This window comes from Synchiropus splendidus, chromosome 1 (assembly GCF_027744825.2).
Source record: "Synchiropus splendidus isolate RoL2022-P1 chromosome 1, RoL_Sspl_1.0, whole genome shotgun sequence".
NCBI classification, from domain to species: domain Eukaryota; kingdom Metazoa; phylum Chordata; class Actinopteri; order Syngnathiformes; family Callionymidae; genus Synchiropus; species Synchiropus splendidus.
This window is the reverse complement of record NC_071334.1, coordinates 27,382,718-27,397,417: the sequence shown is the minus strand read 5'-3', so window position 1 is coordinate 27,397,417 and position 14,700 is coordinate 27,382,718. Positions and strand designations below refer to the sequence as shown.

Below are 14,700 nucleotides of genomic sequence, written 5' to 3'. Positions count from 1 at the left end.
AACTTTGGCCCGATTTTCTTGAACAGAAAAGTGAGCCTGAGAGACATTTCTGTCAGATGTAACTGCAGATGTGATGGAGGGTCAAGAGGTGGTGGTAGGCTACATGCTAGTGTCATGGAAAAGGCGCGATGGGCCGGCTGACTTCATGAATGGTTTGATTCAGTTTTCCTTTTCATTTCATCCCTTATTTTGATGTGTGTGTTTGAAGCGGCATTAATAATGGACAGCAATGACTTCACTGAATATCAGTACACTGCTGCAAATGATCTCACTCTATGATCAACTGACAATCCATCACAGAGAAGTCCCTGACAATTTTTACATCTACATTATATTCATATCAGAATCTCTCATACTTACATATGCCTAGGCAACAACAAATCCCAATAATCCCTTGTTAATTTTAGCTATTGCTGTCCATTTTGAATTGTTTGCTTCTTGCCATCCATTCATTGCTTCCTGCCGTCACCCTGCCTGTGTTGCATTGCTCTTGCAGGTCTTCACACATACGGCTGCTCACACATTGCCGCGGGCATGTGATTCCTAGCAGATGTTCCTTTGGTGTATGAAAAACTATTCAGTGATACTTTAACCTTCAATTTGTCCACCACTTTCAACACAATAACAAGTACGACTGCTGACCATTTTAATACAAAACACACATCACTGTCTCACTCTCTCCTGTCTTTCTTCTTTGCTTGCCCCCATTGTTACTGTTTTGGATTCCCACCTCTGTGATTTTAGGAAAGCTCAGAGGTACAATGGTTTTCATTCGCCAAATCATGAAATAGATTATCGCAAATTCATATTAGTAGCTTTTCCTCAAATGGTAATACAGCAATGGTGGCTGGTCTGTAGAGGAATTCCAAATTATGATTTATCTATGATTTGCTTATTAAGTCACGTGAAGTCAACAACATATAAATGAATGTTTACATTGGCTATTTAGGCAGCATGCCAAAGTTTAGCTCGTACTCCATGGTATATAGTGGGAAAAACAAATAAAAATACATTTTCTACACTCACATCATTTTACTTAACATTGTCCCCTTTTAAAAAGCAAATGGTGGTGATGGGGAAAAGTGAGTTACATGAGCTTTTTTATTAAAACATGAGTAAATGTAATTTGTATTCATGACCAGCTGCCACTGTATTCCAAGCTTTTCTGATTTTTTTTTAACTGCTGTGTGTCAGACAGTCAGGTAAGGCAAGTTTGTGTGCAGGCATTTTCATACCTACATGTGCACGCGTGCACACCCATGAACGGGCTACATGCTTCTGTGCTTTTGAAATGGTTGAAAAGGTAGGTACTGCTCAAGAGAGACGGCTCTGCATGACGCTGATGAATACGCTGATTGGCCCATATAAAGACAGCTCCCACTGTGACAGGCTGATCTGCGTCTATTGTGGCCTTTGATTGGATGAGAGAGGACATGATGATGGCTGTGGGGTGATGTGACAGCGCCGCCTAGTATTCAGGGAAGTCTTATGATAAATAGTGGTGAAAGCAGGTGGCTGGAAATATCTTGAATAGAGCCCAAATGATGTTCTCAGCCAGTTATTCAGCGGTACGTCTATTCAGCCATATTTACTGTGTTTTGATTGCTAAGGGAGTGTGTAGCGCCACAAAATGTCTGCAGTGAATCATCCAGGTGGCAGTAAAATTTTAATTGCCTGATCTGGCTTATACTGAGAATTTTAAGTCACCTGCTTTTAGACTGCAACATACTAACATTTCTTTCCTGTGTTTCCGTGTTTTCCTTGCCATGGGTCAAACCCAAACTGTCGCTTGCTCATCTTTGCAATCCTCTGATAAGAAAAGTGTGTGTGTGTTCTTGTGTGCGTTTGCTCTGCATACTGAGATGTAAAGGCTGTCAAATGGCGCAGACGAAGCCTAGCTTAGGTTAGCTCGGCGTAAAGAGGCTTTTTGAGGGACCCGCAAAGCTGAAATGAGTTTCTTTGAGGGGGTGGATTGGGTGCGTGGATGGGTGTCTTAGAAAGATATATTGCGCGTGTGTGTATGTGGTTGTCTGTATATGTGCATTGGAGAAATTGAGAAAAAGAGGCTGTGCCTGTTACTGAAGAGCTAAAGGAATGAATGATAGAGGAATTGGAGAGAAAAAACGAGAGGAAGCCAGCAAGATAAAGTGAGGCGTCTTGGTTCCTGTGATGTAGAGCGACTGGCCGTATCTGCAAAGACACAGTGCTGCTCCTGTCTGCCCCACTCATTCTCTAAGGGGCATCAGCCCTGATGGGGTGCCACAGGGCTTCCTGCCCTCTCATAAAGCACACCTATCTTTCTCTGAGAAACCAATAGTCACTGATAAGTAATCACTTTAGGTGGATGAGAACCGTAAATTGAGCAGAGAATAGAATGCATAATTGGATTTTTATAACTATGGAGCCCAGAAACAATTTCAAGCATTTTGAAAGTACTGAGTCGCAATGGATTCATTTGAAAATCCTTAAATGCACATTTTGACATTTCCTGTTCTGTTTCTGGCCAGGAAAACAGTAAAAATGTTTTAGACAAACATTTCGAAAGGGCCTGACAACAGTGTTGTAGATGTAACTGGTGCATTTTTTACATGTACTTAAACCCAAGGTGTAGGTACCTCACTGATACAGTTTCAATTTTGTTGCATGTTTGATGTATGTAGCCTGTATTTTTACTCATTATTCCAGTGTTACTTTTCCATCACAACCATACCTAACCCTCCAGCCACTGTTGCGTTGTGCAATGCAGGCTGGCCAGATGTAATTCAATGTAATATTACGAAAGCACATATATTACAGTGGAGGTCTGCAAGCGGCTCAGTGGGTTTTCAACAAATCAAATTTTACTGCATATAAATAACTACTTCTGTTGGAGAACGATTTGATATATCTCATTAGAAACATGTGCAACAGTTCAGTTTAAGTATGTTCTGTTTCCTAATGCCAATGGAATGTTGAGCTGTGGTCCACACATGCTGGACTTGGTCAGTTTAATGATAACAGTCACTTTTGCACAAACAGAATCTCCAGCCAAGTTTCCAAATACGCCAGATCTGGTCTCCTTAGGAAGAAAACAGAGACATCTATCATCTGTAATGTGATGATGTCATGATGGAATGAATCCTGCATTTGGGGAAATCATGTAACACTTCCAGTAATCGAACAGCCTACAATACTAATATGGTCATGTGTTTGTGTGTGTGTGTGTAATATTATTGGATGGAGGAACGCCTATGTTTAATGTGTCTGTACTTTGACTTCTTTGATGCTGACTAATGACAACCAGATGCTGTTACACTGACGCTGATCTGGAATAAACTAAGACTGCAATCCACTGCTTCTCTGTACGCCCTGAGATCTGTGGAACCCGCTGGCCGGACAACACTTGAATCAATACTTAATATCATTTACATGACTTTAATCTTATGCTGTAGATGGCACGAAATGTGGTGCATGAGACCCCTGGTTTACACAGACAGTGTCCAGTATCTGACTTATATTATTATTAGTGGTGGTAACTCTATATGCAGTCCTTCCCAAAATGTATGCAACAGTCTGTGCTATGCATAGACGAATGGTCAGCTTTTCTTGCTGTGACCTTTAAGTGCATACGTACGTGAAGAGACCAACAAAGACACACACTCACACAGTAACCTTTAGTGAGTGCCTGCTGAGTAGGTGAGTGAGTGTGTTCAGTGTAAATATGCATGAGTAAGGCTGCCTGCACATATTCTTCACGGTCAGTGGTTGAAGGCAAAAGAGTTTTGCATGTTTTAAGTCAGCGAGTATGTGTTTTTTCTGTGTTTGCATGAGCGTGTTCAGAGGTGGTGGATTGTGAGTCATCACATGTGACTCATAAAGCGTTGGCAATTGGAGCGCCTCATCTCATCACATTGTCTTATGGCGAGAGAAAAAAAAACCATCACAGATGGACCCGCTCAAGTAAGGCACAGACCATACAGATACAGAATTTTTGGGAGTCAGAGTCGTCGGCTTTCTTTGGTTTGTTTGTCCCACCCTCGCTTTTTTCCCTTCCGGAAATTCACACGGGTGTGCTTGCCCTCTCTTGCTCACACACACACTACACACGTAAGCAGCGGCATGCTGATTCTACCATATGTAGGGGTGGGAGCCGAAGCCAAGATCAAAAGAACCAGTTGGTACCAGCAAAGTACAGAATGTCTCCTACTTCTTCTTACTCATCATGATAACTCATGACCTCATAAATACAATTACAGCAAAAACACAGCTTTTATTTGTGTGGATTTTTACAATAACTAATTTGATTACAATGATTGCATTTTAACCATGTATTTATATGTAAATACACAGATTTCACATAAAATCTCATGACACATAGCAATGCACGCCTTATTGATTACCTTGACAAAAACTGAAAAACATTCAGAATCATCCAGATGTACAATCATTTCGGGTTTTAAGGTAAAAAAGGAGGGAAAAGACACAAACAAATCAAATTGAGTAATGACCACTTGAAAAACATCATCTGTTTGTCTTAAGAATAAATTGGCTTTTAATAGAGCTTATTAAATATTCAAGTTCTTTCCATTAATATGATTGGAAAAAATATGACTTTGTTGGAAGCTTCAAGGGAAGTGATGCAAAATGACATTCCCCGCACGTCCACCTCGGTCAAAAGATGTATTCCCCTTACTGTCTTAGCGTAGCCAGCCTCTGTTCAGCAACGCTTGCCCAATTTAGCAAGACAAACAATCGAATGTCACCCAAATGAGGTGAGATAGAGACTTTTTGCAAGTGTTGGGTAATTGCCTGCCTGTTGGACTGACTGGCGCGTAGCTTGGTTCTGATGGCAGTGTCTTGAAAGTCTGTGGAAAAAAAAAAAAAAAAGCTGTTAACATTTATGTGTGCCGCTACTAGCTGGCGGCACTGATAAGCAACTGTAACAGTGTATCCAAGTCGAAGGATTTCCAAGACACCCCTGCTTTTTTTGATGAGCTTGGCTGTAGTCTACTTACAGCAGAATACTTTGACATGGTTAATTGGTCAACGGCTTTGAAATTCTTGCTGTGCTGTCACACTGCAGGACTAAAAAAACTGTCACCCTGTCGCAGCTTCATAAACATTTAATTGTTTGCAGTTCTCACCCCATTAGCAAGAGTGCACATTATCATATCATAAATAGTGCCATAATAAAAGGCACAGAGTCGACGCTCTCTATAATCGGTGAAAAAAATAAATAAACACATCAAACAACCTTCCGCTTTTGAGGATAAAGGGAAGTGATAGAGACAGCTGCAAGTGCAGGAAGGGAGGGGCAGGCAGGATAAGGTACAAAAGTGTAGAAAAGTGATGGTGAGGAAAGATACGAGCACATTCACAAAGTGGTAAAAAGGGCAGAAAGAGAAGGTCGGAGATGCAGGAACAGACAGAAAAGGAGATAAGACTGCAGCTTTTTCTCAGCGGCGCTTCATCTCTCCTTGGGCTTGCAAACGTGACAGAGCCTTGTGTCAGCCGGGACCATATTCATCAGGGCTGCAGATACCTCATCCAACATTCTGACATGGTCACACTTTAACACACACCTAAACAGGCGCTCTGGTTCTTTTACGTCATGATGTGGTACTTTTGGAATAATCTGTCTGCGACCTTCAGTGCTCACTGTGGAGGTGGGCTCTTAGGTGTGAAGCAGCAGGAAGGAAGATAACCTCCTCTCTATCTTAAGCCTTGGTTAACATCAGAAAACAGGGGTCATTCGTGAGATGGAACTGGCCCCAAGAAGAGTTTTAGGGAACAGCTGATTGATCGGTAACCAAAAGACAAAAGTGAACTCTTTTGAAAACAGCGGTGTGTGCGTGTGTGTGATGGTCTTTCTTCATGTACGCCCAGCACTAAAGTGGCTACCTGTTGATATCCCCCACCTCTCGCCTCAAGTGGCTTCAGCTCCTACGAACACACAATGGTAAAGTGTATTGATGAACTGCAATTTTTTGCTTTCATTGATTAAAAACAGCTCTCCCTACAAAGGAAATATAAATGAAACTATGTCATCACTAGTTGCTTGTGGGGGTTTAATTTGATCTTTTTTTGTTAACAACTTGTTGTAAGCCTATTTTCTCAGGTTCTGGGTTTGTCTGTATCATTCGCTGTTATGCTAATTCCTCTGTGTTGTTTAATTTAAGCTGATGGTTCTGTATCAGTTTCTGTCATTACACACACATTAAGGGAGTTTAACTGTGTTTTGTGTGTGCGCCTGCACGGGTGTGTGTGACTAAGAGGGATGAAACTGACTCTGATCTTATCCTGCTGAAGACAAATTTGCTGTTCTGCCTGCAGACATTGTCATGGAAACAAGCTGGTTTCCCTGGGTACCAGGGAGAAGGCCAAATTTAAGCTACAGACCATGGAGAAAGCGATGAGCTGATATTAAAAAGAAAACAAGGACAAGAAATATGATTTTGTTTAATGGTGGAACATGTCCTGGTCTTTGTTGTTGTGATTTAAAATTAAATTTATTAACTGTGTCCTGGAAAGGCAATTTAAATGGGTTACAGAGAAAGCTTTTTCTGACCACGATCAAAAGGATGTCTAATATCTGACAGATGAAACTAACCATTGCTGCTATTATTGGTTTATATTTTGTTTGTGCTGATACAGCCATAGCATTTAGCGAATTAATCGAAACATCTCGGCCGTACAGGAAATGGTCCTGTAGAACTGCAGAAGTGATTTAATAAGAGAAAAAACTCCCAGACTTATTGGATTTATCAAAAATAACCAGCCGTTCCACCAAGGAGCCACAGAACAAGATGCAGGTTGAGGGGAAAACAGAGGCACAACAAGAAGACAGTGATCTAAGGAGAGGATGGAATGAGAAAAAGATAGTACAAAAGGTTGAAAGAGAGAAAGAAGCCAAAAGAAAAGTCTGGTGCAAGATAAGGACAGGGTGATGGAGAGAAAAAGACATCGAAGTACAGAGAAACAGAGTGATGTGAAGAGAGAAAGAGGCCATCAAATAGACAGACGGACTTTCAAATAAGCTGAAGGATGGGATGAGGAAGGGTGACGCACAGGAAGAGAGAGAGAGAAACAGCTTGAGTGACAGAAAAAGTGGTAGAAAAAAGCAGACATAGAGAAGGAGTGAGAAATGGAGGCAGATGAAAAGATAGACAAACAGTAGGAAGGACAGACGGGCACACTGGAGAAACTGAGGAAAGTAGTGTGAATGTGTATAGACAGAATGGATTTTTCCTGATTGTTCATTTTCTACATAATTAAAATATATACTGAAAATGTTTTTATTTAGATGTTGGGGTCTCTGCAAGTTTTTTTTTTATCCCATTACACTTCTGCATTTTTAATATCATAACTCAAATATTTATAGTGCAGGTTTCACAGAAATGTCTGCCTTTTTTTATTCTTTCCATTTCTTCAAAAGCTCACCTCTTTTCAGATGTCGTGGTTTCCACTGGTCTTGAATAGGTTGTATTCAAGAGTATCTCTCTCGATAATGTCTTGGCTCTGCTCACCAGGGCGCTGTTATAACAGTGATGAATCAGATTGAAGACATAAAAAGGTTAATACTGGGAATGACTTTAGTGGGAAAACGTTTGTGTTGTGGCTTTTTGAGTCGTGTTTGATTTCGTTATTTCTGTCTTCGCCACTATGAACCCTTGGTCATGAAAAGCTAAGCTGTTACGCAGCCACATGCAGAGATGTTTCTGGGGGCTGAAGTGAAAAACTTAATGTGATTACTGTTGTTATTATTTTATTATTATTGTTGTTGTGTCATACAGTATGTCTGTGGGTATCTAGGGTCCGGTTGTCTCGTCGCTTGACACTAGTTAGAAATTTAGTTGATTTTTTTGAAGAATTTAAGAATGGAAAAAATGGCTCCAGCAAAAAAGTTTTCTCATACAGGGAAAAAGGGTGGGTCCACTCGTACTAGGTATGCGTTCCATGTCATTGGCAGCACAAGCTATGCTCTGGAGGCTGAGCGTTGTTTATTTATTTTTTAATTTTTTAATTTTTATTTTTTAGTCCTTTAGCTGAGATCCAAAGTTGTTTAAGACTCATGTTACAATCATCTAGAGTGTCTGTCTAACTATCCTTTGGTGTAATATTCCGTTGGCATTAGTGCACTTCCACCAGAATGCACTAATAAACCTGTGATTTGATCCATACAATAGATACAATCTAATGTGATTAGTTCAATGAGGTGCAGTTGGTGGCACCATCCTAGTGCTACATTTCACTGTGTGAGTGAATCTCTAAATATGAAACATTTTGAGGGGAACATGGTAGAACAAAAAAAAAAAAAAATCAGCGAAGTCCATGTTAATACAGTCAATAAAATAATATTGCAGTGAAATAGTTGAAATATATTTGCAGTCATTTCCTCCTCTGTTGGGTCGTAGCGACAGGTTGCTAATCCACATAGCAAATATAGATGCACACACATTCCTTTTGATGAGTCAATATTTTTTTTTTTGTTTTACATATTTTGTTGACACCTTCACTATTCGATTCTTGTTTTCGTTGCATATGGATAGAGGAATGTACATGGCTGCCATCAATAGGCCACTTGCGTGTTGACAGTAATATCCTCCACTACTTTACACCTCCTCGGCTGTGATGGGATGGCCCAATTGGTTTGAAGGCAGCGTGCTGTACATCACTGAAAGGAAATGGAAATAGCACTAGCGGCATTTAATGAACTTAGATTTTTCACAGTTTAACTTCAATATGGAGCCGATGCATATGTTTGCATATATTTGCATGCATTCTCCACAGTGGTCATATATCTGTATTGCATACGAGCTCTGGTTAATCCACCTGTCGGTTATTAAAGAGGGATGCCTCCGTGCGAGATGTTTGAGTTTGTGCTGTGTGTGCGTGTATTTGCGGGAGCTGAGAGGGGCTGATAGCAGAAATGCATGGTGGGCTAAAAACGAGTTGCTGGGGAATTGCAGTGTGCTATCTTGAGAATGACAGGGCTGCCACGATTGAAGCTTGCTACTCTACAATTTGGATACACCAGCATTTTTCCTCTTCCCTTCCATCCATCTTTTCCTCCCTCTGTGCCACTCCCATCCCTTTTTCAGTCCTCTTCTTTTACTCTTCCTTTACTAAATCTTTCCATTTTATTCTCCCTTCAAAATCCTGCTATGCATCTTGTCTCTGTCCCGCTCCCTCCGTCAGGTGCTGTATAATGCAGGCTCCCCTGATGTGCTCTCAGCCTCCATCCGCCATTTTGATTCAGTACAGCTGTCCATGATAATGTACTGTTCATTCAATCACTCCTTCTCTCCCTCACCCAGCCTCCCCATCCCTCTTCCTGTCTCTCTCATTTTGAAACGTGCACATCCATATTTGCAGCTGCCCCTGTAACACATCGTTGCTATGACGATGACAAATAAGCGTGTATAATTTGGAGTGGGATGACCCATGAGATGAGCCATATGAGACATGGCGTCAACTTGCCCATATGAATTTTGGTGTGTGTGTGTTTGTATGTGCTGTTGCAGCTGGTCTCAGCAGCAGCTTCCATCAGATCAGCCTTACACTCTCCCGAAACCCCAACTTAATCATGGCCTTGAAGGTCTGACACTATCTTTTTATATTTTTTTACATTCTCTCTGGTGGTCCGCACGCATCAGTTGAGTTTTAATTTTATCAGCTTACATATGCCTTCGGCCTCCCCCCAAAAAATAATCTTCTGTACGTAGCCTATGTCACCATTTTTGATTTCTTTATTTTGGTTCAAATTTGTGGGAAGTCAAATTATTAGTCCAAAATGGGATTGTATATCTATATGCATCAATAAATTGGTGGGTATGGAAATTCAGTTTCAGTCTTTAATGAATTGAATATTTACATTATCTTCTAATATTTATGATTTATTTTAAATCAACACCCATTTTAAATACATGCAATGCATCAATACATAAATACAAGATATACAGTATCCACCACTTAGTAAATTGTTTATATGTAATTTCTTTACTATTTTTGTATTTTCTTTACAGTGCTATTTTTTGTATTATTTTGGTCAGTCTATTCATCTTCTTTCACTTTTAAAAATGTCAGGTGCAATGATTCCGAATGTCAGAGTAGAGAGGGTTTTTTTTTCTTTTTTATGAGTAGTTTATTTATGTTCTGAAATTCTATCACATGGTTTGTATATAGATTGTATATTACTCAAAGCGAATAGTAAACAATTCAACCTTTTGAATTTTGTCTTAAGGTCGTATTTGCATTTGTCTACATGTTGAATCTGTTCGGCAGGATTTGTGTGCAAATATACTGTTCTCACAAACAAAACTTTTTTTTGCTAAACAGGTTTTAAGTGCTTTGACAGTATATATTTTCCAATATTTTTTTATGCAGCTGATTTGCAAAAGACACAAGTAGTAAAACATTACAGCTTATCAGTCGTGAAATAGTTTTCTGTCTTCCATCCCTCTATCCAGTCTGCTATTCTCGAATGCTAGGTTTTTCCATCTGCTTATTACTTCTCTCTCCCTCAGCGCTTGGTTGATGGACAGTGTTCTCTGCAGGATGAAGTGTGACATGTGCTGCGTATGTCACTGTCTATCTCTCTGTTTACTCTCAGCCAATACTGACTCACTCCATTAATCTCAGCTACAACTGATCCACTCCAACCTGCCTGCTTGAGCGTCTGTGTGATTTCCATGTTCGTCTGTGAGCTCCAGGTGTGTCAGTACCCAAGTGGGTTCTGCGCTGCCATTTTGCTGCCTGATTTGAGCATGTGTTTACGGGCTACAGCGTTCAGATCGATGGAGAGATGCTTTATGTGCCGCTGTCTGGTCTAATGACATATCTGTAAATTAGCAATAAAATGGTGTAGCCCAGCGCTGAAACCTAATGGCACCGCTGTAAATTACCACTGCAATAGTGCTGGATGGCTGTGTGTGTTCTCATTGTGAATGACTTGGCTCTCCCACCTCATCCACATTCGTCTGCATGTCTGTGTGTGTCGATGCGTATGTGCTGGCATTTGTGTTCGTTTTTCTGTTTTTGTGCCCCCCCACACCTCATTCTCCCGCTCTTGCTCCTCTCTGTAAAGACTAGCCTGAGGCCCTCAGTTGGTAATAGCTTTTCTGACAGCAATACACCAATATTTACAGAGACCAGCACCCACCCACACCCTTGCACATTTCATAGACGCAAAACCACATTCTTGTCCACATTACTGTTGCAACGACGCTCAGATTCTCATACGTACTATTGAAACCCTCTAAGTAATTCAAAGAGGGTCTCATTCAGTATATACAGTATGTATAAACAGTATTTATATACTGAATGTAGTGAGGCAGCTTGAAACAAAATTCATTCTCAAAGGGTTCTATAATTTCTCGTTCTGGCACAGAAATCTAAATTTACAGCAACAGAACATCATGCGGGCAGCGCTGGGGCCGATGCCCGCGGTCATTGGGCGAGAGGTGGAAATACACCCTGGACACACATATACTTCGTAAGCGACCCGATGACAAACATGGTATTTTGCGGATATAAATGTTACACATGTGGTAGTAAGCGCAATTCCTTGCAAGTCCTTCATTTCACTTTTCTCTGGCTCATTGAAACCTTGGGAAAACAAACTAGTGTACCTTATGTGACGTCATCAACCCACGGCAGGTAGGATACATTCGATGAGCAGACAGATTTGGCACCTACAGTGGAACGCCAAAGACTGTCAGCACTGCTCTGCTAATGGAGCTAACGGCTAACGTGACATCTCGCTTGAAACTTTTTGGACACTTGTGGAATGTCAATGTTTGAAACGTTAAAAACACTCCAATGAATTATTACTGCCGTGAAGCAATCTGAGCAAATTAATGTTAAAGATTTGCCTGTGAACTTTACCCAACGAGAATAAATTTTTTGCAAAATAAGGTAAGGAAGGAACTGTATACCAACAATAAGTGCAAGTCAAAAAGTTGACAAAATGGTTTTCCAGGCTAGGAATCATGATGTCTACTTTGAAGACGATGAATAGCAATGTGTTCTGAAGGTGCTTGACTTTTAATAATCAGGTTCAATAACCACACATTGCAGTGTGATCTTTTCTGATCAAAATAGTTAAGTTTGCATTGTCATTTGACCTTTTTCACAATAGGCATTGAGTGTTTTGTTTTGCTTAAATCTTCTTACAATGATGTGTTGAGGAAAGCAAATAGTCATACCTTCACTGATATTTTATTGAGCTACATGTTCATTGAAAGCCCTCTTTCACGTACAGAAGTGGCTTGGTTGTACTGAGCGGAAACTTGCAAACTAGTCTCAAAAATGCATGTAAAATCCTGATAAATCGATCATGGACTCCTGTCACACTTTCAGGCTAAAGCCAGTCTACCTCCAAATTAGCATCCTGCAGAAAATAGAACATACCTTCAAGTTGCAAGGTGTATTCAAGCATGACACGTCTCTCAGTCATAGAGCACTTACCATTGTTGTCAGGTTTCTGTTAAAAACACTTCTGATAAACACAGCTCAAGATTGTAATAAAAAATGAGAGTAGTAACAATTACAATCATACTGTTTCACCAGTCTAGATGGTACCATTAACATTTTTGTTTTTAGACTCTATAGTTCTGCTTGATGGTAAGATTAGCTTTTGCTCGTGGTTTATCTAGACGATGGAATTAAACAGCATTTCTTTCTTCGTGCAGGTGCACATTTCATCCTAATTAACATGCCGGGAGGGAGCAATCACACATTAGAGAGAACGCACACACACATGCTGGCAAACAATGTGTTGTTTCACACTCATATTGGCAGTCTCACATTTGTCATGCGACCAAAGCAAAGACAATTTGCCCCAACCATCTATAAACTGTGATATATTCCAGTCTTAGCAGTCCCATTATTCATTTCGCTTTATACTCTCTCAAGTGCAATAGAAACCATTTCACTGCATCCTCTGTGCCTCTCACCTCTATAACCTATTGCACTTGACTCTGTTCATTAACGTGCAACAACCTGTCCCTCCTTTCTGCTATTACCAAGTGGCTGTTTGCTCCAGCCTGACCTAGTGTGTGTTAAATTCCTCTCTGTTCTCCTCATTATCGGAAACTACAAGATGGTGGTTGAGCCAGAGGCTCTGGAGCTGAGAAAAACAGGCCAACGAGATGTGCATAGAGGAGTAGCAGTATGCAGCTGGAGGGAAGGTGTGGTATTGAGATGATGAAGAGAATGCTGGAGTGGATGCGGAGGAAGGGTGACGATGTGTGTGAAGGAGACAGATAATGTCGCCACTTCTTGTGTGTGCCAGTGTGAAAATTACAATCTTTCATGGGTGCATATACCGTCTATATGCGTGCGTAGGTGTCTGTTTTGCTCCCCTCGCTCATGGATGTGCACTTTTGTGAGTAGGTGCTAGAGAGTAGATAAGAGAGTGAGCTTAAGAATGATGGATTGCAAAACCTTGGTCTAGTGTCCTTGAAGGTCACAAATGGTGTGCAAGGTAAGTCGCATTGGACTGTTTGCTGGTTGGTCAGAGTTATAATCGGCCGGCTCGGGCTGCCGTCATGTTTTACCTCATCTTTTTTTTTTTCTGAAATCAGTTACTGACATACACATTGCTACATTTGAAAAGCGTCACTGATATGTTGTCAAACAGAACCACTTCCCTTCAGAATGCCAGCACAGCTGTTCTAGCAAAAGAGAATATGGCAGGTTTCATAACAAGTTTGAAATGCTACAGACTCACGACTGTCTCTCTCTCTCTCTCCGATTTCCACTCTGTTTAATCTCCAACCCACACGAGTGATCAAAGCTTGTTTACACACCACTCCATGGTACGATTAGAGGTACGGAGGGAAGTGTTGTCTTCCAAGTGCTGGCATCAGTGTGGCTTTGCTTGACAATAACAACGTTCTCAGCTTCTTAAACAATTCTTTTTGTACCCCACATCCGAGTCAAATTTAAGCAGGCGCAGTCAAGCTGACTCCCCCATTTTGCCGTCTTTGAGCATATTGTGAAGACCAGTGTGGGAAGATGCAACATCCTGTGGATACGTTGCTAATCGTGAGAATAATGTTTAACCAGAGTGTAATGATGCGCCTTTTCTTTTTGCTGCTTTTCTTTTCCCTCCTTACAGCTCGTGAGGAGTATGTTGCCACCTTCAAGGGCTCTGAGTACTTCTGCTACGATCTGTCACCAAACCCCATCCAGTCGAGCAGTGACGAAATCACACTTTCCTTCAAGACACTACAGCGCAATGGCCTAATGCTCCACACTGGTAAATCAGCTGACTACGTCAACCTGGCACTGAAGAACGGTGCCGTGTCGCTTGTCATCAACCTGGGCTCTGGGGCCTTCGAGGCCTTGGTGGAGCCTGTCAATGGCAAGTTCAACGACAACGCCTGGCACGACGTGAAGGTCACACGAAACCTGAGACAGGTAACCGGACCACAAGTGAAGGAACTGAAGGAGTAAGGAGGATGAAGAAGATGTGTTTATTAAGTATACAGAATTGTGAAGGGGAGGAGAATAGTTTCCAATTTTCATCCCCTTCGAATAACAATAACTTTTTTCTCTATGATGAACATTATACATTTCCACTAACCATTAATCTGGAAACTTGAAAAATCTTGACTAATGTTTTAAAGATTCATCAAATATAACTATGATGTCTTTTCACTTAATTGGTCACACAATCTAATTCTACACTCACCAACTAATTTCAATGATCTCACT

At 40.9% G+C, this 14,700-nt stretch overlaps 1 protein-coding gene across 17 annotated transcripts in view; it reads left to right on the top strand.

The window, feature by feature from the left end:
* nrxn1a (neurexin 1a) overlaps nucleotides 1-14,700 on the top strand; it is a 60,860-nt gene that overhangs the window by 8,059 nt on the left and 38,101 nt on the right. For all 17 annotated transcript variants that reach the window (XM_053853914.1, XM_053853906.1, XM_053853899.1 and 14 more), the window contains one exon: nucleotides 14,102-14,403. In XM_053853914.1, coding sequence (XP_053709889.1) covers nucleotides 14,102-14,403 — 302 coding nt within the window. The remainder of the gene's footprint in view (nucleotides 1-14,101; nucleotides 14,404-14,700) is intronic.